General features: G+C 32.1%; 14 protein-coding genes across 14 annotated transcripts; 9 read left to right on the top strand and 5 right to left on the bottom strand. All coding sequences in view use genetic code 12, as the record gives it.

Moving 5' to 3' along the window:
- Positions 1–1,516: 1,516 nt before the first annotated feature.
- Positions 1,517–3,352, top strand: DFJ63DRAFT_6447 (sugar porter family MFS transporter). Its single transcript, XM_064909038.1, has one exon. The coding sequence runs from the start codon at positions 1,625–1,627 to the stop codon at positions 3,275–3,277; it is 1,653 nt and encodes a 550-aa protein (XP_064764371.1). The 5' UTR covers positions 1,517–1,624; the 3' UTR covers positions 3,278–3,352.
- On the bottom strand, positions 3,328–4,558 carry DFJ63DRAFT_8592 (25S rRNA (adenine2142-N1)-methyltransferase). Its single transcript, XM_064909148.1, has one exon. It carries the CDS (start codon positions 4,385–4,387, stop codon positions 3,377–3,379), a length of 1,011 nt encoding a protein of 336 aa, XP_064764370.1. The 5' UTR covers positions 4,388–4,558; the 3' UTR covers positions 3,328–3,376.
- A 1-nt stretch (position 4,559) lies between these two features.
- MAK5 (putative ATP-dependent RNA helicase) lies at positions 4,560–6,973 on the top strand (the record flags this gene model as incomplete). Its single annotated transcript, XM_064905444.1, has 2 exons — positions 4,560–4,812; positions 4,870–6,973. The coding sequence occupies 2 exons, from the start codon at positions 4,560–4,562 to the stop codon at positions 6,960–6,962; spliced, it is 2,346 nt and encodes a 781-aa protein (XP_064764369.1). The 3' UTR covers positions 6,963–6,973.
- Positions 6,974–8,540, bottom strand: ERF1 (translation termination factor eRF1). Its single transcript, XM_064906682.1, has one exon. The coding sequence runs from the start codon at positions 8,395–8,397 to the stop codon at positions 7,084–7,086; it is 1,314 nt and encodes a 437-aa protein (XP_064764368.1). The 5' UTR covers positions 8,398–8,540; the 3' UTR covers positions 6,974–7,083.
- Positions 8,541–8,720: 180 nt separating this feature from the next.
- LEM3 (Lem3p) lies at positions 8,721–9,995 on the top strand (the record flags this gene model as incomplete). The annotated part of the gene is made up of 1 exon (XM_064904744.1): positions 8,721–9,995. One exon carries the CDS (start codon positions 8,721–8,723, stop codon positions 9,993–9,995), a length of 1,275 nt encoding a protein of 424 aa, XP_064764367.1.
- A 332-nt stretch (positions 9,996–10,327) lies between these two features.
- Positions 10,328–13,651, top strand: CDC15 (serine/threonine protein kinase; the record flags this gene model as incomplete). The annotated part of the gene is made up of 1 exon (XM_064904721.1): positions 10,328–13,651. The coding sequence occupies one exon, from the start codon at positions 10,328–10,330 to the stop codon at positions 13,649–13,651; it is 3,324 nt and encodes a 1,107-aa protein (XP_064764366.1).
- Positions 13,652–13,800: 149 nt separating this feature from the next.
- Positions 13,801–15,039, top strand: PEX2 (ubiquitin-protein ligase peroxin 2; the record flags this gene model as incomplete). Its single annotated transcript, XM_064905553.1, has 1 exon — positions 13,801–15,039. One exon carries the CDS (start codon positions 13,801–13,803, stop codon positions 15,037–15,039), a length of 1,239 nt encoding a protein of 412 aa, XP_064764365.1.
- Positions 15,040–15,135: 96 nt separating this feature from the next.
- Positions 15,136–17,220, bottom strand: DFJ63DRAFT_332522 (uncharacterized protein; the record flags this gene model as incomplete). Its single annotated transcript, XM_064907694.1, has 1 exon — positions 15,136–17,220. The coding sequence occupies one exon, from the start codon at positions 17,218–17,220 to the stop codon at positions 15,136–15,138; it is 2,085 nt and encodes a 694-aa protein (XP_064764364.1).
- Positions 17,221–17,648: 428 nt separating this feature from the next.
- Positions 17,649–18,005, top strand: DFJ63DRAFT_282515 (thioredoxin family protein; the record flags this gene model as incomplete). Its single annotated transcript, XM_064904656.1, has 1 exon — positions 17,649–18,005. One exon carries the CDS (start codon positions 17,649–17,651, stop codon positions 18,003–18,005), a length of 357 nt encoding a protein of 118 aa, XP_064764363.1.
- A 269-nt stretch (positions 18,006–18,274) lies between these two features.
- On the top strand, positions 18,275–18,949 carry DFJ63DRAFT_310191 (uncharacterized protein; the record flags this gene model as incomplete). Its single annotated transcript, XM_064905552.1, has 1 exon — positions 18,275–18,949. One exon carries the CDS (start codon positions 18,275–18,277, stop codon positions 18,947–18,949), a length of 675 nt encoding a protein of 224 aa, XP_064764362.1.
- Positions 18,950–20,048: 1,099 nt separating this feature from the next.
- CDC21 (thymidylate synthase) lies at positions 20,049–20,987 on the top strand (the record flags this gene model as incomplete). Its single annotated transcript, XM_064907693.1, has 1 exon — positions 20,049–20,987. One exon carries the CDS (start codon positions 20,049–20,051, stop codon positions 20,985–20,987), a length of 939 nt encoding a protein of 312 aa, XP_064764361.1.
- A 62-nt stretch (positions 20,988–21,049) lies between these two features.
- On the bottom strand, positions 21,050–22,462 carry SGO1 (Sgo1p; the record flags this gene model as incomplete). The annotated part of the gene is made up of 1 exon (XM_064907692.1): positions 21,050–22,462. One exon carries the CDS (start codon positions 22,460–22,462, stop codon positions 21,050–21,052), a length of 1,413 nt encoding a protein of 470 aa, XP_064764360.1.
- Positions 22,463–22,586: 124 nt separating this feature from the next.
- On the top strand, positions 22,587–23,127 carry DAD2 (Dad2p). Its single transcript, XM_064909037.1, has one exon. The coding sequence runs from the start codon at positions 22,711–22,713 to the stop codon at positions 23,062–23,064; it is 354 nt and encodes a 117-aa protein (XP_064764359.1). The 5' UTR covers positions 22,587–22,710; the 3' UTR covers positions 23,065–23,127.
- Position 23,128: 1 nt separating this feature from the next.
- On the bottom strand, positions 23,129–26,978 carry DFJ63DRAFT_6436 (uncharacterized protein). Its single transcript, XM_064909036.1, has one exon. The coding sequence runs from the start codon at positions 26,785–26,787 to the stop codon at positions 23,179–23,181; it is 3,609 nt and encodes a 1,202-aa protein (XP_064764358.1). The 5' UTR covers positions 26,788–26,978; the 3' UTR covers positions 23,129–23,178.
- Positions 26,979–27,053: the final 75 nt, after the last annotated feature.

Genomic DNA, 27,053 nt, shown 5'->3' with positions numbered 1-27,053 from the left:
CAAAAGCTTAATATTTAGATGAATTTTTAAAACCCGGATCGTTTTATAACGAGAAGTATGTACTAGCGGGAAACAGCCTATTTATATATTCAACTCTAGGTCGTGTTAAAACCTCATTTATCAGGCTTTTTTTAGCCAAGAACTTTGAGCTCGCTTTAATTGTTGTAATTATAATTGAAACTGCAATTATGCTCAAATTAGCAGTTCTATTCGTCTTTACAAGTGGTATGTTCTATTCCTGTCCTCTGAGACGATATTCATATACATCAAACTGTTCTAACTATATTATAAATGAATACACTGTTAAAGAGTTTTGTAAATAAGGCTCGAATGACGTTTGCGACTCAAAATGCACCTACCAATATTAATACTCCTTCATAAATTAAGCCCGATTTCATATTTGTTTACTACAGAGGTGAGATCCAATCAAGTAATTAGAAAGGAAAAATAAATATTAAAACGAAACCTTTGTGATACGATTTCAACTATTGTATTTTCAGAAAACAATCAGAGATTTCTAATTGCTGGTTAAATTGGTAGTAATTTCTCACATTTTAGATTCTAACTTCATCTATTTTCCTTTAGATATCCACTAAGATATCATCATACGATTAAATATAAAGAATAAGATCATATTTAGACGTTGGACAGGTGTTAAATACATGAATATTGAGCGTTATTTGTCTAATCATCATAAGTTTTTCCGAAAAGTGGATATTTTATATGCGAATTAATTAAGTGATGAAAATTTTTCCGTGAACGATATTTTGTGTCATGTAATTTATCCGGTGCGATATTTTTACTACTATTGTATTGTGAATACCATAGTAACAAACCGTAACTTTCCTCCTGTAAGTATTGAATTGTATATTAAAAAACTTTTCATACTCTTATTAAACTTTTAATAACGCCATTGGATTTATTAAAGGATGATTAAAGACGCATAAAAAAAGTGGGAGTCTCCAGGTGTTATGCGGTTGTTTGACTCCGTATACTGTTTGAACTATCCCCAATTTATTGTTAGTAAATTTGGTACCTTCAACTCTATTTTTATTCTTATAATATGTTGTTTCATGTGTTATTTTGGGGGTACCCTTTTCAACTATGGAGCGGAGACGATAAAGCAACTCAGTTATCCATTTGACCATAACTACATTTGAACCCTAACATTAGATACATATACTTAAAACCAAGCAGGGATAAACTCAATTATTCACAAGTTTAGCCATTTGATCATTTTAGCTTTATTTGATGTGTAAATATGAGCCCATTGGAGTGACTTCTCCAATTGCTCCATCATAGTTTTGGTAGATGAAGTGGGGGGTTTCCGGAAAAACTGGAGGTGTGTGTGGGTCAATTATGCGGCTCATGCGTCAAAACTGGATTAAAAAAACTTTTTAGCGTTACAATACAGGATATTATTCATATGAGTTTTTCCGAGTTTTGACCGTTTTGCCTTATTCTTGCCGCAACCTTATAGAAAGCTTAACTTCAATGCTGAAAATTTTCAACCACATTCAAAAGTATAAATATGAAAGAAATTCCACTATTTCCCTAGTCAATTAGTTGTCAGATTGGATTCTTCTCCTTCATTACTTTTAATTTGCAAAGTTAAATTATTATAATGTCACAACAAGAACTTTCTTCTGGTGTTCAAACACCAGAAAACACTTCTGTCTTAGAAAAAGAAGATAAAATCGATGAAGTCCCACAAGAAGTTAGTCATAAAATCAACCCAGCTGGTGGTTTAAAGGATCATTTATTGATCTCCATTTTCTGTTTATTAGTTGCTTTTGGTGGTTTCGTCTTTGGTTTCGATACTGGTACTATTTCTGGTTTCGTTAACATGTCTGATTTCTTAGAAAGATTCGGTCAAACCCATGCTGATGGTACCCACTACTTATCCAATGTCAGAGTTGGTTTACTTGTTTCTATCTTCAATATTGGTTGTGCTGTCGGTGGTATTTTCTTATCCAAGTCTGCCGATATGTATGGTAGAAGAATTGGTATTATGTTTGCTATGGTCATTTATGTCGTTGGTATAATTGTTCAAATTTCTGCTACTGACAAATGGTACCAAATTTGTGTTGGTCGTGCTATCACTGGTTTAGCTGTTGGTACCGTTTCTGTCTTATCTCCAATGTTCATTTCCGAAACCGCTCCAAAAACTTTAAGAGGTACTTTAGTCTGTTGTTTCCAATTATGTATCACCTTTGGTATTTTCATTGGTTACTGTGTTACTTACGGTACTAAACAATTAGATGATTCCAGACAATGGAGAATTCCATTAGGTTTATGTTTCTTATGGGCTATTTTCTTAGTCTCTGGTATGGTCTTTATGCCTGAATCTCCAAGATACTTAGTCGAAAAGCAAAAGATTGAAGAAGCTAAGAAATCCATTGCTAGATCCAATAAATTATCTGCCGAAGACCCAGCTGTATACAGTGAAGTCCAATTAATCCAAGCTGGTATTGACAGAGAAGCTCTTGCTGGTTCTGCCTCATGGATGGAATTAATCACTGGTAAACCAGCTATCTTCAGAAGAGTCGTCATGGGTATCATGTTACAATCATTACAACAATTAACCGGTGATAACTATTTCTTCTATTATGGTACTACTATTTTCCAAGCTGTTGGATTAAAAGATTCTTTCGAAACTTCCATTATTTTAGGTGTTGTTAACTTTGCTTCCACCTTCGTTGGTATTTACATTATTGAAAGATTAGGTAGAAGAACTACTTTATTAGCTGGTTCCGCTGCCATGTTTGTTTGTTTCATTATCTACTCAGTTCTTGGTTCAGTCCACTTATACAAAGACGGTGAATATAACAACAATAACACTTTTAAATCATCAGGTAATGCTATGATTTTCGTTACCTGTTTATACATTTTCTTCTTTGCTTCTACCTGGGCCGGTGGTGTTTATACTATTATTTCAGAATCATACCCATTAAGAATCAGATCTAAAGCTATGGCTATTGCCACCGCTGCCAATTGGTTATGGGGATTCTTAATCTCATTCTTCACTCCATTCATCACTAGTGCTATCCACTTCTACTACGGTTTTGTTTTCACTGGTTGTTTATTATTCTCTTTCTTCTATGTTTACTTCTTTGTTTCTGAAACTAAAGGATTATCATTAGAAGAAGTTGATGAATTATATGCTCAAAAGATCTTACCATGGAAATCCGCTGCATGGGTTCCTCCATCTTACGAACAAATGGCCACTTCTACTGGTTTCGCTGCTGATGCCAAGGCCCAAGATGAACAAGTTTAAAAGTTCCATAAACATTTTTTAACGATTGCTACGTAGGTTTATCTCATTTATAGAAAAAGATGTAATATAGATAATTAATTTTAACTAATAACTAATATTTTACAATGTAATATGAAAATTGTTTTTATTTGACCCTGAATGAATCTCCTTTTTCTTAAATTTCTGATCTTTCTTGCTTACGCTTCCAGTCCAATCATACAACCAGTAAGCAACCTTTTTTGCTTCGTAGTAAAATGTCTCCTTAAACCCTAGATATTCCATGATTTTATTCAACTGTTGTTTATCAAAATATCTTGAACTCGTCACACAAGGAAGCGGTAATACTAGAAATAGACAACTGACATTATCTCCAGTTGGTTTCTTAAGAAACTTAGTGATCTTGAGGAGCATTTCACCTCTTAGACTAGGATTAGGAACAAAATTAACCACTAGCGAGCATGATACAAGATTGAATTTTTCCTTTTCATTATTTGGCAATGGTCTCTCCATGAAGTCTTGTTGTAGAATTAAGTGATGTTGTGAGTTTAAGTCTATTCGTGCGATTTCCTTGAATAAACCACACGTTGATATGTCATTATCTGGACTCAAGCATCCTATTTCCAAAGCATTCGCATCTTCTAATTTATCTTTATATTGGGGATCGTTTAACCATTCGACTAGCTTCTTCGAGGAATCACCTCCTCTTTTACCATTTTGACCCTGAGTAGAAGCTAGTTGGTAAGCTTTAAGTCCTCCTCTGATGTCAATTTCAGCATCTATATGAGCTAAGGTCTTAAACAATTCACTTTCAGTAAGGGAATCATCTATTTTTATCAATTCGGATGACTTTTTATTAAGTTTAGATTTAGACTCTTCGTAGGAGGGGAAATATACCTTATTGAATAATGTATTATTGCTTAAGGTCTCTTTGTAATTATCTATTTTTAATAACTGATTGTTACTTAGTTTTTTGATCTTCTCTATTATGATGTATTTATTTTTTTCCAATACATGGAAACGTCGTATAAGTTGTCTTGCATTCTGAGGTTTAATACTTCTCGGTACTATTTGTGATCCAGTTATAGACTTAGGACGTTTTAAAAGACCCAGTCTTTTCTTCTTAAGAGCCATTGTCGAGGGTTGGTAAAGCTACCTACTTATACCTTAATTGGTTCCAAATTAAATTTTCCTATATGAAAAATTATGTACAGGATACTGGAATTTTTTTTGTTAGTAGATGAGATGTTCATCTCTTTCTTTAGCAGTTAATATATAATACAATTATTGCAACCATAGAATAGAGATGGCTCCTTCAAAGAAACAGAAGTCCAAAGGGGGATCTAAGACGAATAAGATCGTGAAAAAACGTAAGACTCCTACGTTGAAGCAAAAATTACAAAGTGAATCAAAAATTGTTAAAGTAGATCAATTAAAATGGAAAACTGTTGATATCCCAGATAACTTAGATGATTATCATGGATTCATGGGTCTTGAAGAAATAGATGGTGTTGATGTGAAGATGGTTAATGGTAAGGCCGAATTTATTCTTAATGACGGTGATGACGATGAAGAATTTGAAGAGGAAGTAGAAGAGGCTCAAGAAGAAGCTCAAGAAGAAACAATTATCCAAGACCAAAAAGTAGAAAAAGACGAAAAAGTAGAAGAACAAGAGGAAATAGTTGAAGAAGAAGATGAAGATGATGAATTCACAGGATTCGAGGACAAAGAAGTGGAGACTAAAGATGAGGATGAAAAAGCAGAAGTAACAGATAAATCTAAAACCAAGAATGGTTCCAAACCTAAAAAGAATGAAGAAGGATTTAAACATGTGGAGAATGCGTTCCTGTCACTTAATGCTGACCTTCCTACCACTGAAGTCGACCTTCCAAGTTGGGAAGATAAAGAAAAAGGTTTAAGTTTAAGTTCTTATACGTTAGCTGGGTTGAGTGCATTAGGATTTGAAAAGCCAACTCCTATTCAAAGAAAAACTATTCCATTGGCAATAGAAGGTAAAGATGTTATAGGTAAAGCTACAACTGGTTCTGGTAAAACTTTGGCTTATGGAATTCCTATCCTTGAAAAATATATATCCAAATCAGACGAAGATAAGGCAGATCATCCAACAGGATTGATCTTTACTCCAACTAGAGAATTGGCTCATCAAGTTGTTACTCATCTCAATCAAATCACAAAATTATCCCCATTATCTTCTCATGGTATAGTTAGTGTAACTGGTGGTTTATCTATACAGAAACAAGAAAGATTATTATCCCACAGTCCAGGTATATTAGTTGCAACCCCAGGTAGATTGTTAGAATTGCTTCAAAAGGATTCAGAATTAGTTAAAACAATAGCAAAAGTTGATATTATTGTGTTGGATGAAGCTGATAGATTGTTACAAGACGGTCATTTTGAAGAATTTGATAAGATATTGGAACTTTTACGTAAACATAGAACTAGTTCAGAAACTATTGCCTGGAAATGGCAAACTTTAGTTTTCAGTGCTACTTTCTCCAAGGATTTATTTGGTAAGCTTGCCAATAAAAATTCCAAGAAGGCTGAATCACAAGGGTTAATTGATAATGATGAGATTTTAGAATTGTTAAACTCCAAGCTTAAGTTCAAAGATACAAAGCCAGCTTTAGTTGATGCTAATCCTAAAGAAATTGTCGCTGGCTTAGTCACTGAAGCTCTTGTTGAATGTGGTCCAACAGAACGTGATTTATACTTATACTACTTTTTATTAATGTATCCTGGTTCAACATTGGTATTTGCTAATGCCATTGATTCAGTAAAGAGATTAGTGCCATTGTTAAACAATTTAAGAATTCCAACTTTTTCAATTCATTCATCAATGATTCAAAAACAAAGATTAAGAGCATTAGAAAAATTCAAAAATGCCAGTGGAAGGGCTGGTGGTAGTGCAGTATTAATTGCCTCTGATGTTGCTGCTAGAGGTTTGGATATTCCAGATATTGACCATGTTGTTCATTATCATTTACCAAGATCTGCCGATATATATATTCATAGATCAGGTAGAACTGCCAGAGCAGGAAAGGAAGGTGTTTCAGTTATGCTTTGTTCTCCACAAGAAGCTTCGGGTCCTTTAAGAAAGTTAAGAAAATTAGTCGCTAGTACTGCAGGTTCTACTAAACTCAACATGCATAATGATGTCAAACTTCTTCCTATAGAACCTGATTTAGTTGATCAATTGAAACCTCGTGTCAGTATTGCCTCCAAGCTTGCTGATTCTGATATTTCTGCTACTTCCACCAGAAAGGAAGATTCATGGATTAAACAAGCTGCTGCTGAATTAGGAGTTGAAGATTTAGGAGATTTAGATGAGTTTGAAGATGATATAATAAAGAAACAAAGAAAGAGAAAGGAAGGTAAGTTATTATCTAAGAATGAAGTTTTAGGATTAAGATTTGAATTAAAAGAATTATTAGCTAATCAAATCAGAACAAACCCAAGAAGATCTTACTTAACTAGTGGTTTAGAAAATTTAGCTCATCAAATGGTAGTTGGGAATACTCACAAGGAAGTATTAGGTCATAAGAAAGTTAATGCTCTTGATGACTTAAGAAAGAAAGGTAAAAACTTTAAAGTGAAGAAACCAAAGGCCAAGATTATTCCTAAGAAAGAAGAAAAATCTAAAGGCAAGGATAAATTTAAATCAAAGAACAAGAATAAAAAGTCTGATTAAACAAATGGTATTGTATAATATAGAAATAAATATGTAATAAAATACAAAATTAAAAAAGAAACGCTAAAACAAAAAAGTAGAAAATTATAAACAAGCAGTATGCAAAAGTAGATTAAACTATCTAAATGAAATCTTCGTCATCATCATAATACTCATCATCATCAGATTCATCAGCTAATTGATCAAAGTTAACCTTGTATCTTAACATGGCACCAATACCACCAAAACCTTGAACGAATTGAGCACCTTCAGAAGATCTATCAGTAACGAATTCTAAAGTAGCACCAAAACTTCTATAATTTTCAGCTAACCATTCTAAAAATGATTCTTCTTTTACAATTTCCATATCAGTTCCTGTCTTTTTATCTTCTTGCCATGATTTATCAGGTAAATCTGGGTTAGCATGAGCAATGACAAGATCACCTTCAATATCTTTTAAGGTATATCTGATTATATTTAAATTTTCATAAACAATGACGGTTTCACAAGCACCTAAATCTAAGGCTTTTAAAGTATCTTCAATACCATAACAGAATTTACCAGTATCTTGAGAAATTTCATCGAAATATAAGTTTAATAATTTCTTTTCTTGAACGAATTTAACATTAGCTAAAGTTTCAGCTGATAATTCTATAGCTTGATTAAAACCATTTTCACCACCATAAGAAATATCAACAATTTTAATAATTTTTGCTTGTAATCTAAGATCGAAAAGATCAGATTTTGATAATTCAGTTTTAAAATCAGCAGAACCAGCTAAAATTAAACCTTTAACATTAACTCTATCAGCAGTAATGAAATTTTGAACTGCAACTTCAGCAACTTTTCTAATATAATTATGTCTTTTTTCTTCTCTTAAACGAGAGAAACGAACAGCAGATTGACCACCTCTACCATGCTTCTTTGGTAAATCAACGGTAAATTTATGTAAAACTTCTCTTGTATTACCTGAAACAGTACCAAATAAAGCACCATTACCATCCATAACAATGAAACCGAATTTATCATCATTTTCTAATAATTCATTTAAAGCTTCAAGATGGAATTTGTTATCACATAAGTATAAAGTTGTATTGATAGGCTTGAAAGGTTCGAAATCAATATTCAATTTTTTTTCTTTTCCTTCATCGGTAATGATATCACCACAATAGACCACCAATCCATTTCTTGGAACAGAATTGTATAATTTTAACTTTTGTTGAGTGGAGGTAATAGCTGAAAGAACAGACAATCTATTAACACGCGATTTGATATTGGAAGCAGTACCATATTCTTCAGTTAATTTCTTTTGAATCAATGATATTTGACCTGATGGAGGTATAACCAATGAAATCATAGAAGTACCATTACCTCTTGCAGCTTCCAATGACTTGATCAACTTCTTGACCTTCCAGATCTCAATATTCTTTTCGGCATCACCTTCTTGAGTAGACATTATAGATATACGTTAGACTTCTAAGAACTAATTCAAAAATAGATACCAACTTGTTTCACCTCTCATCAATTGATACAGCTTTTGAAAAGTCTAAAAAAAAAAATTTTTTTTTTTGGGAGAGATCTGATCACGTGGAACCAATTCCTGTATACAAGGTCACCCTCAATTCAATCTAACAATTTAGTAATAGAAAAGGAACCATCCGGAAGTGATAATGACAACAACGACATCAAGCAAAAGGTTTAGGTTTGAATCGTTGGATTTGATTTGATCATACTTTTAATACTTCAATCATGGCATCAGAAACAGCAGCTGCTAATCAAATGCCTGAACCAAATGTCAGGGACGGTGCTGATTCTGATTATGAATCGGATTCAGCTTCGGAAGACTCTTCCTTGGGTAATAATGAGAAAATTAAAACAAGAAGACCTGGTGATAATGCCTTTAGACAACAACGTTTGAAAGCTTATAATCCTGTTTTCACTTCTAGAACTGTTATTCCTATATTGATAAGTATAGCTGTTGTGTTTATTCCATTAGGAGCTGCTATGTGGTATGCTTCTCATGTGGTTCAAGATTTTGCTATTGATTATTCTCAATGTCAAAATTTAGCTTCAGCAGATTATTGGTCTGAAATACCAGCAAACTATACTACTTATAATTTCCGTAATGCTAATGATTCATTTGTTGCAGTTTGGAAATTGGATACTGATGAAAGTCAACCATTTGAAGATCAACAAGCGGTTTGTAAAATTCAATTTAATGTTCCTCAAACTTTAAAAGCTCCAATTTACTTTTTTTATAGATTGAATAATTTCTATGCCAATCATCGTCGTTTTGTTAAATCATTTAGTGAAGATCAAATAGAAGGTAAAGCTGCATCAGAAAATGATATTAAAAATACTGTGGGTCAAAATTGTCAACCTTTATCAACTGATGAAAATGGTATGAAGATTTATCCATGTGGGTTAATTGCTAATAGTTTATTCAATGATACTTTCACTCCTACCCTTACGGCTGTAAATGGTACTTCAAATGATTATGTCATGACTGATGAAGGTATTGCATGGGCTACTGATAAAAATAGGTTTAAGAAGACTACTTATAATTATACTGAAATTGTTCCACCTCCAAACTGGTATAAATCATTTCCAAATGGTTACAATGCTACCAATGTTCCAGATATTTCTACTTGGTATCAATTCCAAAATTGGATGCATGCTTCTGGTTTACCAAACTTTAACAAATTAGCTCTTCGTAATGATCATGATGCTCTTGAACAAGGTACTTATGAAATTTCTATTGGATTACATTTCCCAGTATTACCTTATAATGGTAACAAATACGTCTATATAAGTCAAAGAAGTGCTATAGGGGGTAAGAACATCTTCTTAGGTGTGAGTTGGATAGCTGGTGGTGGTGTTTGTCTTATCTTAGGTTTAACCTTATTGATTGTTAACTTTATCCATCCAAGAAAGACTGGTGATGTCAACTTATTAAGTTGGAATAGAGAAAAGATTTTACAAGATGAAAAGGAAGAAGCATCTTCTGATTCAGGTCTCGCCACTGGAGTTGAAAAGATTCCTCAACAACATTAAACAATTTTGATGATCTATATTTGTATATTAAAACTAAATATTTTAAAGAGAAAAATGTATTACATTGCTTATTTGATAGAAAGATATTGATTAATTTATGCGCTACCACATACATAAATATGTAAATTACGATTTTTATGAGCGCGTTACACAAACAAACCAGAGATCATTTACAACCAAAATAAATGTAAACAAACCCTTCTTGGTTATATTGACTGCAGTTTAACAATATAACAATCATTCACATTCACACTCTTCCTGGATCCCAAAGGATATGGATAAGATAAGTTCGAATGTTATATAATAATTCTCGTCATGATAATATAGCAGATATGTTGGCGAACTCAAGACCAGATTCGGATGAACTGTCAGCAGCATCACATAAGAAAGAACTCACCTTAAATAAGTATCGTGAATTCCCTGATGAGTTGGAAGATGGCAAGGGATTTGAAGAAGACTTCAATTTATCATTTTCAAGGTTCTCTCATATATCTGGATCATCGGTAATTGTTAGGAGTACAGGTTCAAAATCTGATCAATCAGTAATCGAATCACCTTTCGTGAAGAGAATTCAAGGTAAATTGAATGGTATTATATTTGAAGATAGTATAGGAGAAGAACTCAACAACAACAGCAACAACAACAATGATAATGATGAGAATGACAAGTTTAATAATAATGATGTAGAATCACCTTTCATAGAAAAAATTACAAAAGAAAATATTCCAGTGCTATCACATAGTCCAATACGACACCGTAAGTTAAAAGAAGTAAGTTCCAATCGAGATCCCAGATTTGCAATTCACGGGACTCCTAATAAGCTTAGAAGTGCTTCTGTTAAAGTATCATTAACCCCAGCTCAAAGGTTTGAAAAGAGACCAGGGACAAGGCTGAATAATGCATTAGACAATTTTGAATTCTCAAATTTACTAGGACGTGGTGGATGTGCTAGTGTATATAAAGCTAAGAATCTTAAGACCGGTCAGATCATAGCTATCAAACAAGTGTTTCTTGAAAAAGATCAAGATGTGGCTGTTTTAATGAGAGAAATTGATTTGTTAAAGATTTTAAAACATTCGAATATAGTCAAGTACCACGGGTTTGTTAAGACAGCATCATCGTTGAATATTTTATTGGAATATTGTTCTGGAGGTTCGTTAAGGCAATTATACAAAAAGAAAAATGCTGGTTTGCCCGAAAAGCAAATCATAAAGTATGTCAAACAAATCATAGATGGTCTCATATATTTACACGATCAAGGGGTTGTTCATAGAGATGTAAAAGCTGCAAATGTTCTTTTAACTGATAGTGGGGATATAAAGCTTGCCGATTTTGGTATTGCAGCCAATGTAAACAGTCGACACGATACTATTGTTGGAACTCCAAATTGGATGGCTCCTGAAACTGTATTGGGTGGTGATGGTATATGTACTGCTTCTGATATTTGGTCATTGGGTGCTACCATTATAGAATTATTCACTACAAATCCTCCGTATCATGATTTAAATCCCATGGCAGTTTTACATGCTATTGGAACAGATGAACATCCTCCACTTTCAAAGAGTATTTCATTACTTGCTAAAGACTTCTTATTGGAATGCTTTCAAAAACAGCCAAGCTTGAGAACAAGCGCCAAGCTTCTTCTGAAACATAAATGGCTCACACAGCCTATATCTAAGATATCCATGAGTAATCTAGTGTCAGCTAAACATAAACCAAGTATGGAAATCAAGAGTATTAGTATGTACTCAGAGTTGAATGAAGAGAATTGGGATAATGATTTTGGAGAAATTGCAAAGATATCATCTGTAAAGCAACCATTAGATGCCGATATCATCCAAGTGAAAGAACTTTCTAATGATGAAGAATTCCCTCAAAAGACTAAATATACCAAAACTGAATTGTTGAGTAAGTTCACAGAAGATGACGAAGGTTTTGATGTTAGCAGTATTGATGAAAACCTTTCGTTACGGAATAAAATCGATAATAGTGAAGAAATAAATCCCTTTGTTGATATTGATATTCAAAATTTTGATAGTAATGAATTGGAAATTCAAAGTAAAATGGAGTATTTAGTATCCAAGTTTTCAAATAAAGTTGATATGTTACATTATGATGATAACATTGATATTGAATCCTTAGTTAAAACTACAGGAAGAATGCTTCATATTGTTAAGAAATATCCTTTACTGCATGATACATTGATCAGAGATCATGGTATTATCTCTCTATTGGAATTGTTAAACTGTGTCAATGAAATTGCGAAAACTGAAAAGATTTGGTATTATGCTTTAGCAACTTTGAATGTTATATTTGAAGAGAATGTATCTATTTTTGAGAATTTTTGCTTACTAGGTGGTATTCCGGCTGTGACACAGTTTAAAGGTTCAGCTTATGATTTGCCTGTCAGACTACAAGTTGTGAGATTTATTAGATTATTTAAGAATTCAGATAAGGCTCTTTCAATGTTGGTCTCATGTGGTGGTCTTCGAGTTGTGTCAAAGTTCTTGGAAGAAGATTTTGATGTTGCTCCTGCTTTCCCTATAGCAGCAGTTGAATGTATTCATAGTATTCTTTCAAAAGACTTAACTAGATCAAAATCTGATTTATGTCGTATCTTAGCCAAATATGGAGTTGTATTTTGGTTTGCTGTATTTTTAAATCGATTAACAAGAGTCAATTCAAAACAGCGTATGAAGGAAGTTTCTGAGGAGTCATTAAATTCCACGATTGATAAAATTATGGATATCATAAAATTCTTTGGTCAATCAGAAGTCAGAGTTAGAATAAATATAGCGCACAGTGATTTATTCAAGTTGTTGATTAAAATCTTTAAGAATGTGAATATGATGCATCAATTAACCATTTTGAGATTTTTCAAATCAATGTCATTCATATCAGAAGTTCTTAAGGCATTTCAAAAGGCAGAGTTTTTAGAATTCATTGTTCAATTATTAGAAAGTCATCCAGCTGGTAGTGAACACTATAAGGAATATATCAACTCCTTGGCTCCAATATTGTATAATTGTTGTTATTTGAACCATGCTAGAGAAGCTGAACTTATTAGTTTGGGGGCATTGCCATACATGAAAGCATTATCAATGATTAATTTACCATTCAGACAGTTTTTACTTCCAATTATGTGTGAATTAGTTTATTGTGGAGAATCTGTAAAGCAACAATTGAAAAGTTTGGACATAATGTCTATATATTATAACTTAGTACTTGATCCATATTGGCAATCTAATTCATTGGACTCAATCATAACTTGGTATAATCAAGAATCAAAATCTATATCTTTAGATACTAAAGCATTAGATTGTTTCATAGCGGGTTTTTTAATTCCAAAAGTATCAAATCTAGAATCGGTGCTTGATAATTATCTAAAATTGATTAGTTTCAGTACAGTGGTGGCAAATAGAATGGCAAATAGAGAAATCTTCTCTAACATTTTAACAAAAATTGGTAGTCATAGTTCAAACATGGTAGTGCAATTGTCCTTGCTTAAGATTCTAAAGCCATTAGTGTCAGCATCATCGGGACAAGTGCTTGACGAAAATTCTGGAAGTATTAAGAAAGTATTACAAGCGTTGGTTGAAAGGAAGGGATCAATATTGGTTGTAGAATTATCGTCTGAGATAATAGATCTTATATAGTATAATAATAATTTGCAGTAATAAAAAGTACAACCTAGTGCGATAAATAATTCCTCGGTGAAAGTAAAAAATTAATTTTCTGTGGGGAACAGAATATCAACATCACCACTGTTAATCAACAGCTATATCCATCAACAACATCAAGAACGATGATACCAATATCGTATCCTTCGCCAAGGGTATCACAGCTTGATGCCCATATACTAGACTCTGAGTTGATTTCATTATTGAAGGAACAACTCGCATCTATATTTCAATTGCATAACAATAGTCGATTTTCATATAATGAACATCCCGAATTATGGTCATTATTGTTGAACTTACTTGTATTTAGTCAAACTGTGTGGAAGAATGGATCATCTTATGGGTTATCCCTTCAGAATTTGAAATTGACAGACTCGAGAACGGGGAAGATGATTGGATTTTCGAAACGATGGCTCTTGTTAGGATTACTCGTTGGTGATTATTTATACTCCAAACTTCAAAGTTACTTATATTCCCTTGATGAATCAAACAGACCACAACCTTATAGTGTTACCATCTTAGAAAAAGTGAAGAATTTCTTGTTTGAGAAGAGAGGTACTATCTTAGCCCAATTAGATAAGATTTTTAAGTCATTAAATTTAATCAATTTCATGCTTTTCTTGATCAATGGGAAGTATCCATCCTTGATTCATAGACTATTCGGTATAACCATGACACCCATTGTATCAGACTTATTGAAATTTAACGGTAATAATGTCAATTTTGAATTTCAAAACAGACAATTGGTATGGAATGTGATGACAGAATTTTTAGTATTCATATTACCATTATTACAAATCAATAAATTCAAGAGATTAGTGAAATCAGCATTTTCAAGAGGTCAACCTCAATCTCAATCAGGTCCATTTTTACTCCCATATGTGAACTTACCTATTTCTCAATGTGCAATCTGTCATAATAATAATCATAAAGCTGAAGCATCAGGTGGTAGGACATTTATATCAGCCGGTGTTATCACTAATCCATATGTGACCAATTGTGGTCATGTTTACTGTTATATCTGTATATCGACTGCATTCAACACCATGAAGGTATCAGGTGAAGACTTGCCTTGTTTACGTTGTGGAGAGAAATTAGAATATTATCGAGAATATGGAGTTGTAGAAGAAGATGGTGACGAGTATGATGACGATGCGGTGATATTTGTGAATGAAGATGATGAAGAGGATGATGATGAGAAAGACGAACAAGATGACGACGATAACGATGAATTAAATGAAAAAGCACAAGTAGATACTCCAAATTATCCATTGATTCAAGATGATAGTGAAATTGAAGAGAGTGAAGACTCTGATTATAGTGAAGAAGAAGATTACGAGCAAGATGAAGCATTTGCATTATAGTGTTAGTTTTTACATAATGATATTTTTTATATTACTAAAGTACAATGATATTTAATGCAAGAAGTTCTATTTATTTATTTATAAAAAGACACCCGTCTATTTTAAAAGAGTTAATAATAATTGACCACCTTTATTATCTTTATCAGCAGCTAATAAATTTTTATACTTGGATAATTCCTTTTTAAATTTCTTAAAAGTAGCAGCTTCACTCAGTATTTGTAATACTTCAAATACAGAGATAACTACAAATGCACCTTGACCAGTAGTCCAATCTTTTAATTTTTCTATGATTTCATCAGCAACTTTAACAGCAAATTCAGTACCGGTAGCTGGGATTTTAGCAATATTAGCGTTCACTTGTAATGATTTAGATTCAGGATTCCATTTATATTCTGATCCCTGGATAATAGCTTTCAAAAGTCTAGTGATGAATGGACCTTTGTTGACTAAATGATAATCTTCACGAATATCTCCCTTTATGGTCTTATCGAAGATAGCATCGACTAATTCTGGTCTATATTTTTCATTGATTTCTTCATTATCAGTTGGAGTTAAGATTAATTCTGATAAAAATTGGGAAACAAAATTATTAGAAAGAATTTTATCTAAACTGAATTCTTCACTTGATTCATTAGATAAAATACTTTTATATATGAGTGGTAAAGCCTTAGTAACTAATTCTTGTCTTCTTTGTTCTTGAGGTTTTTTGGAAGTTTTCTTATATGCTAATTCTTCATATTTAGTTAAAGCTTTCTTAACTGATGGTGAGAAATATCTACCATCTAATCCTTTTAAAAGATAAATTAAAGGCCTTCTAGAGAATTTATCTTGAATTAATTTTGGAGTTAATTCTTTAGTAAAGATTTCTTGTCCAAATGATTTATGAACTAAAACAGTATCATCAACAGTAAGGAATAAAGTAATCAAGACTAAATTACCATGTTCATTTTTAATAAGTTCTTCAGTATGTGATTTTAATGATCTTATAATAACTTTTCTTTCTTTAGCGTTAGCAAGTGCAATTAAAGCACTAGCAACTTCAGCACCTTCTTGAGTATGAACTAATTCAGCAAATTGTTCTTCAAGTAAATCAATGAAATCTCTAATTTGAGTATCATGGAGTTCAACATTATCTTCTAAGATACTGACATATTCTTTCATGGCAGCATGTAAAATTTGGAACCCAGTTGAACCTTTTTCAACTGAAGCTTTGATAGTACCGAATAAATTAGTCATGATCAATTGTTTCTTTTCAGATGATTCCTTGGTGACTTCCAATACATTTTTACCCTTTCCTGAATCTCTAAATACAGCATATTCAGCTCCCCAGAATTCTCTTATTATTTGATGTCTTTGTTCAGCAGTTGAATATAAAACGTATAAATCTTCAGCCACATAAGCCCCTTCTTTATGTCTCATTAATTTTCTTAATTTACCATGTAATTCATCAAGGATTTTACCTCTTGATTCTTTAGAACCATAATGTAATAATTTAACTAATAAATATTTACCATATGATGAAGTAGCTAATTGATAAAAGTTACCCTTTAATGAATCAATGATTTTAGCTCTTCTTTCTTTGGACGAGTATTTGATTAAAGTTTGAACCACTCTGGAGGCATCATGTTTTAATACTAAATCAAGGATAACATCCTTAGATAATTCCCAAACTTCATCACAAAGTTTATCTCTAACTTGTTTTGGAGGAGTTGGTTTAGTGATTCTTAATTTTTCCCACAAATTTTTGATTTGTTGGACTTCAACCCCTGATTTTCTTTGTAATTTACGTTCAGCTAATACTTTACGTTGTTCAGCATGTTGTTCTTTTGATGATTTCTTGTTTGGATCAACTACTTTATCTTTATCTTCTTCATCATCGTCATCTTCATCATCACTGTCTTTATCTTCATCTACTTTGTCTTCGTCGTCGTTGTCAAGATCATCTAATTCATCTTTTTCTTCCTCTTCTTCATCATCATCTAATTCATCTAATTCATCTTCAGAAGAAGCTTCGATATCTTCATCACTTGATAAATCTTCATCTTCTGATTCTTCTTCTTCTTCTTCTGATTCAGGTGGAGGAGATGGGAGTTTCTTCACAACTTTGCTTTTCTTAGCATTGTTACCTTTCAGCGATTGAGCTGGAGCAGCACGCTTGACCCCATTAACTTTAGTAACCATTGTGTAGAGTTTAATATCAATGATCTAGAACTTTATCCAATATATATTATATATATATAAATTTTTCACAGCTATATAAATAAATATAAATCCATCGCAGAAAAAAAAATAAAAATTAAGAAAAATGATCACATGATCAGTCGTGTGACTAATCATGTGACTTACAAAGTGTGGTGGTGGATGAAATTTTTAATAAAGGACTTTGAACATTTTAAGTTATGATGATTACTAAAATCGATATTGATCTTAAGTCCTTAGTATATAAATAGTGGTTTGAACTTCTCCAAATATATATATTTATTTACTTCTTTCTTTTCCTTTCAATAATGTTAAGAACGTTAGGTTATCGTACAAGTTCTATATTAAGACATCAACAACAACCTTCCTTATTCCATTCTAATTCTATATTATTTCATAAAGTTAAAACTATGTCCACAGCTGCTAATCCAAGTAAGATTCATGAGATTGCTAATTTAGCTGCCTTTAATGAATTTATTAAATCAGATAAACTTGTCGTGATTGATTTCTATGCTACTTGGTGTGGACCATGTAAAGCCATCGAACCAATCATCGATGCTTTAGCTGAAAGATTACCAGAAGTTAATTTTGGTAGAGTTGATGTAGATCAAGCTCAAGATGTTGCTCAAGAATATGGCGTAACTGCTATGCCAACTATTTACTATTTCAGAAATGGAGAAAGATTAAATTATGTCGTTGGAGCTGATCTTCCAAAGATTGTTGGTTTAGTCCAAGATTATACTAAAATTGATATTAGTTCTAGATAGTTGTTTTGTAATATGACATTTTGCCATTACATAGTATAGTAATATTAGAAATCAAAATCAAACCCCATGTTTTATATAACACATTTGGCCTGTACTGTATATAATAAAAAGCTACCATTTCTTTTTTTTTCTCTGTAAAGGGTCAATCTCAATCCGTAGAAGATGATGGACAGAAGTAGATCTATCCAACATTGAAATCATATTCATATCATTTACCATTGATTGATTATTCATATATCATCATCATACATATCATACTGGTAGGTAGAATGTTCAAAAGACTTGTAAGAACCTCAGTTCCTTTAATTGCATTCGGTGTAGGTGTTGCTGCTTTCCCAGTCAATTATAGAAAAGGTAATTGGAGAGAAAAGAAATTATTACATATTAATGAATCAATCGTTAATCAAATCTCATCTACTGATGAATATAAAGCCTTAATTGAAGATCCAAACACATCTCGATACAATAGTAGCGATGCCTTTCCTGATCAACATCATAAAAACTATGTTGGTACTGGATTATTATTTGGTCCTGATTTATTTGAAATTGATCCAATTGTATTTCTCAATGAAAAACAAGGTGAATTAACTAGTTTCTACCATTTAGGTGATAAATTAATCAGTCAAGATGGTAAGATTCATAATGGAATTGTATCAACTATATTAGATGAAGGGTTATGTTCTTGTGGATTCCCATTATTACCTTCTAAAAAGGGAGTCACTGCCTCATTATCCATTGATTTTAAAAATCAAGCTCCTCCAGGAAGTACAGTTGTGTTACGAGCCAAAGTAGTTGAAGCAAAGGGGAGAAAAGTTGTCATTGAAGGAAATTTAGAAACTTTACCATTTAATAAAGATGAAACTCCAATTCAAATCGCTCATTCAAGATGTATATTAGTTGAACCAAAATGGTTTAAATATTTTGCTTGGTTTCAAATCATATGAAATTAAATCATTTTCCTCCTCCTTTCAGTTGCTATTATTAAGTTATGATTTTCTCGATGATTGCTAAATGCATCATCATTCTCGAACTCGTATAATCATGCTTGCTATGCGATTCATTCGTTCGCATATGGAAACAAACGTGCGAACAAAGGGGAACCAACCCAAAGCTAAAATTCCCCCGCCACAAGCTAATTCGCTACCGTAACTTAACCACACTTGCAATAAGTTCTCTATAGCAACTTTATGAAATGCTAAGAAATTCTGCTTATAGAATTAGTCTATAAATAGTGGTTTAATTCTCCTTTCTTTTATGATATTTGGTATTTCTTTTACTATACACTTAAGTTAATAAGTATACAACAACAACTACAGCAACAGATAATTACAAACAAATATGTCAGATTTCGGTAGAAAAGATATTGGTGATAAAGTTGAAAGTGCCGTCAAGCCAGATTCTCAAAAGACAACTTACGAACAAGCTAAGGATAAGGTTACTGATACCCTTGATAATGCTGTTGGTGATAGTACCAGTGACAATAACAAGTCTTTTGTTCAACAAGCTTCTGATGCTGTTTTTGGTAACAAGAAGGAATAAGTCTGCGGGTTATGACTATTAATTGACGTTTTCTTTAGATTAGTTTTATTGATTTTTAGTGAATAAAAAACTTGTTTATTGTCTTTATTAAGATATTTTTATTGTAGTTTGTACTCTATGAGTTGCATCGATGACTTACGATATATTATGTATGTTGAACTATATGTTCAGAGGAAGTCTACATGCTTGATTGCTGAATTTTGCAATCATAGGCTGGATATGACAAACTTCCTTTCAGAACAGTATGTTCTTCAATTTCATCATATCTAACATCTAACGATATACATACGTGCTACGTATGTTATCAACATATCCACTCTACAACCTGAATCTCTTAATGATCCTACCATATCTGAAGACTAAGAGTCATTAGTTATACGCGACATCACCAAAAAAAATATGATACAAAACTTTTTTATAACGCGTTCGATCTTTATTTATATTTTCAAATCATTCTTTATTTACATCTCCAACTTACATTCAATACCACTCATTATCAACATCATGACAGTTGCAGCTCCTCATGCTCATCCAGAGCAAGGTTATCTTGACTTATGTGAACGTATCATTAACGAAGGAGAGTTTCGTCCTGATAGAACTGGAACCGGTACCAAATCCATCTTTGGACCACCTCAATTAAGATTCGATCTTTCCAATGATACATTTCCATTATTAACGACTAAGAAAGTGTTCTCCAAGGGTATTATCCATGAACTTCTTTGGTTTGTGGCTGGTTCCACCGATGGGAAATTGTTAAGTGCCAAGGGAGTTAAGATTTGGGAAGGTAATGGATCTAGAGAATATCTTGATAAATTAGGGTTAACTGATCGTCGTGAAGGTGATTTGGGTCCAGTATATGGTTTCCAATGGAGACATTTCGGTGCAGAGTATAAAGATTGTGATACCGATTATACAGGCCAAGGTTTTGATCAATTACAAGATATTATTAAAAAATTAAAAACAAATCCATATGATAGAAGAATCATCATGTCAGCTTGGAATCCACCTGATTTCGGTAAAATGGCCTTACCTCCATGTCATGTATTCTGTCAATTTTACGTCAGTTTCCCAACTCCAGATTCAACCAGTACTACCCCTAGTAGACCTAAATTATCTTGTTTATTATATCAAAGATCATGTGATATGGGATTAGGAGTTCCATTCAATATTGCTTCTTATGCCCTTTTAACTAAAATGATAGCTCATATCGTTGATATGGATTGTGGAGAATTCATTCATACTCTTGGAGATGCTCATGTCTATTTAGATCATATCGATGCTCTTAAAGAACAAATCACAAGAACTCCAGGTACGTTCCCCAAATTACTCATTAAAGAAGATAGAAAAGCTGAAATTACTTCTATTGATGATTTTAAATTTGAAGATTTTGAAATCGTAGATTATAATCCTCAATCAGTAATTAAAATGAAAATGAGTGTTTAAATTGAGGGTTTAAATACTACTTATGTATACTATATAAATTATTATAAAAGAATGTTTATTGTTTAATGCGTAAATGTTGTATATCTTCTGTTAGTCTTGCCACCTTTTCTTTTTCCGATATATTTGGATTGACTAGATGGAAATTCTTCAAAATCAAATACTGATAATTGATCTGTGCTGAAAGTTGATGATGGCTTTGCATCTGGTGTTGGTTCCTTTTCAGATTGAGTATTATTGTTGTAAGTATTAGTCTTATTACCTAATGGTTTCCGTTTATTAGAAATTTCATTTGGTCCTAACGTACGTCTTTTCTTCTCATTATTTGACTCTATCTTTACGGTTGGAATAGTATAATTGATGTATGCATTTTCATCAACAGCATCAACCAAGTGAGTTGACTCTCGTCTCATTTTCCCTCGTAACAGGAGAGGTTTATAATTAACTTCACCTCTGTTTCTTAATGGTCTTCGAGGTCTTTCAAGCTCATTGGCTGTTTCAGGTGTAGATTCTGCAGATTTTGACGTTACAAAATCATCTGTATCGGCTTCTTTATGATTAGCAACTTCTGGTGATACTTGTTTGGTAACAACGGGTACTGTTTCTGCTTCTTGTGATCTTCGGATGATTTGATCAATTATTTGTTTTGCCTTATTAAGATCATCAGCTGACTGCTCTCGATCCTCAAAAACAGATATAGTTTGTCTCTTCCGTCTCTCTGTGACACTGTTGGATCTGTTTGTTATTGCTGGGTTGGGGATGTCAATATTTTGCTTCAGGATTGGTTTTATGACTTCTGGTTCCAGATCTATTATTGTTTGTGGTTGAGGATCTGGCACAATGATTGGATCTGTTGTTTTCTTGTTTATGGTCTCGGAGTCAAATGAATCAAAAATAGACGTAGTTGTAGGAAAACTAAATGGTTGAGGAGTTGACTCTATGATTGGTTTATCAGTGGTAGCTTCTAGTTGACTATTTATAGGTAATCCTTCACTTTCTCTAAATTTCTTAAAGATTTGGAAAATTTCATCAAATTTATGAGTCAATTCCTTTTCAACTTGACCAATTGTCTCATCCAACTGTTGTTTACTTGCTGTATCATGTAATGTCTTAGTCTTTCTTAAACTCATATTTTCATTGATCAATTCACCAACTTTCATCTCTAAATCAGATATTTTTGATGTAAGTACTGCATTACTTTTAGCTAATGAATTGTTCTGTATGGTAAATTTAGCTTTGAGAGATTCATAAGCATCATCATCTCTTACTTTTTGATCAACAACATCCTTCATTTTCTCAACTTCACTGACTTCTACATCTTCATCTTCCTTATCATGATTGGGTTGTTTTCTTAGATTTGATCTTGTAGCGCCATGGATATCCAACGATAAATTCTGACGTTTCTCTCGTTCACGAGAGTTAAACTCCCTATGAAAATTCAACAACGACCTCGTAAAGTCTATTGATTTACGTGCCATCAATCCTAAACCTCTTTCTTACTTGTATCCCCTTCAAAAGCTTTATTTATCAAATCAATTCTTAAATGCAAAAAAAAGGTAAACAAAAACAAACTCAAAAAGTCACGTGAGTTTCTGTTGTGTTGCGGTGAGGATGTTTCTAATTTGATGATGTTTTTGTTTTGAAAATTAAACCAAACAGATCTTAACGCGTTAAGAATGGTTTAAGATACAGATCTATAATCAATTGAAGTATTAATATATCAATCATGCTGAAGTCTAATGTATATCAGCAGAAGATAGCTGAGAAGAAGGCTGATTTGGAAAAATTACAAGAGTTCAGAACTTTAACTTCAGAACTAGCTACCTATCTTGAAGGCATTGGTGATAGATTAGATCATATGAAAGACGGTACAGAAAGTGTAGCATTAATATTGGCCAACTGGCAGAATGTGGTGAAGGCTATATCGTTGGCATCGTTGGGTCTTTTGAAATACTCTGATAAAGACTATGATACCAAGACTCCTCTTCCAGAAGCTTTGGTACGGATCAAATTAGATAAAGATGAAGATGATCCTCTTGACAATGAAGATGGTCAAGATGTTGAAGAAAGTATAGAGTAAGTCAGCTGCTGGCGGTTGGAACTACAATAGATAAGTCTGTATTATATATAAAATAATTAAATAAAAATAACATTAATTTTATTATTCGAATGTCTATATGTATATGTACTTAGTCTATATTATTGAATTCTTAACTTCTTGTTTAATTGAATCAATCCATAACTTCAACTCATTATTCTTGTTATAATCATTGAGTTGAACTAATAACTTTTGATGAAATGCTTCAATCTCTTCATCAATCTCATAATTAGTTTCATCTATCTTACCCGTTGTCAACAATTTATCCAATTGGGAAACTAAATCATGATCTAATTTTATCTCTGAGAGAGTCTTGAATATAACAGTTTTTCTAATTTTATCCTTAATATGTTCATCAGTTGAAAACTTACTATTCAATTTACTAATTACTGACCAATCTTCAGTAATTGTCAATAATCTTAACCAGATAATATTAGTGAAGTACTTATATTTACTTTCATTGTTGATGACTGATGCAACTTTTAATGCTTCTGAAAATTCCTTATTGGACAGACCAACTGGTTTAATAACTGTTAATAAATTAATCAAATTGGAACTTGAAACTTGAATGTTTTCAACAAAATCATTGAAAATTTCTCCTCCAATAAGTTGATTTCTTATACTGAATTCAATTAACTTGTTGGAATGATTCTTTAATATATAATCCAATGTCAATAATTTCTTTTCCCCATTCACATACTTAAGTAATGATTGTAATAATTTACTTTGAGCTCTAATTTGAACTAAATTAGCTTCGGATTCATTTAATATTTCATCTGATTTATCTGCAACAATATCATCTTCAGTTAATTTAGCCTTAGATGCGATTATAGCAAGTTTGGCTAAGGAGTATTTCAATTCTTTATTATCTAAGTTTTCCAACACTTTGACTGATTTCAAGAGGGATTCAGATGCTTGAGGAAATTCTTTATCCAATAATTGACGAATCCAGGCTACTTTTGCCGTCTTTTGTTGATTCTTTTCAAAATATAATTTAAGATAATTCTTATAATTGGTGAAATCCAATAATAGTGGTTGAATCTTATCTTCCGTCAAGTAATAATCATATAAACTGGATGCAAAATCATATTCAAATGTTTCAAAATATTGTCCATACTTTTTAATTAATTCATTATGTTCTTTACTATTAGCCCCGTATTTCTCAATGATGTTTGATCTTTCGAATTCCAAAATCAAGGCTAATGAATTGAAATCACGATACTTCTCACTTAAGACAATGGCGTCTTTACTCAAATTGTTCTTAAGTAATGCATTAATCCATTTTGGTTTATTGGTTTTATACCATCTTTTATATTCGGTTAATTCATCCTTATTATTCGATGAATCATTTTGTTCGAAATAATTTATAGCATTTATAACAAAATAATATAACACCTCACATAATTTAATTAAATTGGATTGTCTCTTTTCAGTTATAATAATGCCATTGCTCTTTGTATCATTATATTCTTTTTCATAAATATCCCCAATGGTAAATAATAATTTAGTATCAAAGATCCACAATTTATGAGTACCCTTGGATCCAGTATTGACAATATAGTTGGATTCAATTAAGAAAATTCCATTATATTGTGTCTTGATTAATAATTCAACTAGATTAGTTAAGGAAAAACTATCTTGGATTAATTTATCAATGAATCTAGTAAGGATTACATTTATGTATTCAATACCTTGGCTGCATACTTTCCTTATAACATCACTACCTGATTGTAACTCTGGTTTGTTTAATTCAAGCACAATTGATTCAAGTATCTCTTTTAAATATACCAGTTGTTTTTGTGATTGTGGTTGTTGTTGTTGTTCGTTATCTAAATCGTTAATGAATATCCATAAGTTTAATGCAACTTCAACCTTCTCTAAATACTCAACGATCTTTGGAATTAAAACAGAATTCAAAGTTGAGAAGTTTCTCTTAGAATAGTTAATTAATTCTTTGTATAAACTTGATTTTTGATTTAATGATTCGATTATTGATGGTAGAAATTCGGGTAAATAAGGAGAAGTTGAATTAATGATTTCTGAGATTATTGAATCCACTGCCTTTAAGATTAAATCATCTGAAATGTTAATTGATGATGAATTTATATCGAACTCAATTTGAGAAGAACCAGCAAAGAATATACCTTGTTCAATATGAGATTTGATTATGAATATTGGATCAGTAATGGCTTGTAATTCATCATCGTTGATAGCTTCTGGAAATCTTTCAAGTCTTAAGACTCCAAAATTCTTAGTAATTATAACAATTGAAGGATTTGCAGAAGGTGATTTGTTTTCAAATCCATATCCGATAATTTGAACATCTGATTTTAATTGAATTATATCTTCCCATCTTGGTTTATAATAAGAAACGGTACCCGAAGTAGAATCATTAATATAAGATGTGTTAATATCAGTTATAATTACAGAATTATCAATAGTTACAAATGCAGTATGTCCAGGTTTTGGTAAAAATAATTTAGGTTTAGTGATTAATGGATTAGTAGAATCACTAGGATTATATCTTATTAACTTATGAGAACCATAAAGTAATCCCCCAGTGGAGTCAATCTTGATAGTGATCAACAATAAATTCTTACTATCTCCATTAGGATCATTATTATCAATGATATGACATAAACCAAGATAAGTTTTTTCATATTGTAAGAGAGGCCATAAATCTAAGAAATTTATAGTTAATGAAGAACCAGGAATAAAGCCATCAATACTATTTTCAACATAAGGGGTAAGATTATGTTTATATGAATACTTTTTATCAATGTATGGTATACCATTTGCAGATGATAAGTTATAAATAAAGAAGTAGAAACCTCCATTTGAATCTTGAATGATTATTTCTTGAGTCATACCATGATTTGTTATTTTTCCAGATTTAATACTTATAATTTCATTATTAATTTCTAAGTTATTATCTGATGACTTATTACCAAAGAACAAGTTAGATATAATTGAGTTGGATGTAGTTGGTGATATTAATTCGAGAATGGATAACTTTGGCTTTCCTTTGAAATCACGTAATGAAATAAGAATTGAACGTTTCCAAGATGTAGCAATAGCAATTCCAGCTGGTTCAATATTTTCAGCTAATGTTATAAATTCTCCTCTCTTAGAATTAATTGGGATTGTTAATTCTAAGGACTTATCGTTAATTAAACCTAATGCAGGAGCATGTTGAACACTTTCATAAAACTTGATTAACCCAGTGGTTGAGTTTATTATAACCAATCCTGGATCTTGACCACTTATTCCATTTGAAGGTCTGGTTAAGATTGCTAAGGGGAAAATTGGTTCTTGATTTGAATTTGTGTCATTGATTGGAAATTGAAATGATAATGGAGATGAATCAGTAGATTTATAGTTCCAAACATGTAATGAATTTTCCGTTATAACTAAGGAATAATTTGATTCTGAATCTGAATATCCATTTAATATACTAGATTGAAAGGTATCATTTTCAAATATACCAGGCAATGCAGGTAATCGTGAAACACAGTATTGTTCATTCTTAGTCAATTCGAATAAGGTTTGACTTTTACTAACCACTGTACTATTACTTTTCTTACTTATATGAGTATCATCATAATCATGGGTATCGTTGATGCCAGTAATCAGCGTTGAATTCGCGTTGGATTGAGGACGTTTTCTCGCCTTGAAGATCGATCCAGATCCAGTATTGAATGACATTGAAGTATCTGGCTATGCTAGAATGAATCACAAGTCAATCAAACTAATCGATTTGAATTGAACTGTCTAAATCACTGTTGGCTGTAAATTTAAAAGTTGTTTACAAAAATTACAGTTGGTGAAAAAAACTTATTTGAAAAAAGCACACGACTTTCTTTAAGTTGAAGTTTTAGTATAAGGATGGATGCAAAAAGGGTTAATCAACCAAGTATATTTGATTACAGAAGTGTATTGGTATGGTTGTCAATAGAGATTAGAAAATACGG

Source organism: Scheffersomyces coipomensis (genome assembly GCF_036884675.1).
Source record: "Scheffersomyces coipomensis strain NRRL Y-17651 chromosome Unknown DFJ63scaffold_1, whole genome shotgun sequence".
Classification (NCBI taxonomy): domain Eukaryota; kingdom Fungi; phylum Ascomycota; class Pichiomycetes; order Serinales; family Debaryomycetaceae; genus Scheffersomyces; species Scheffersomyces coipomensis.
This window is presented reverse-complemented; position numbering and strand designations above follow the sequence as displayed.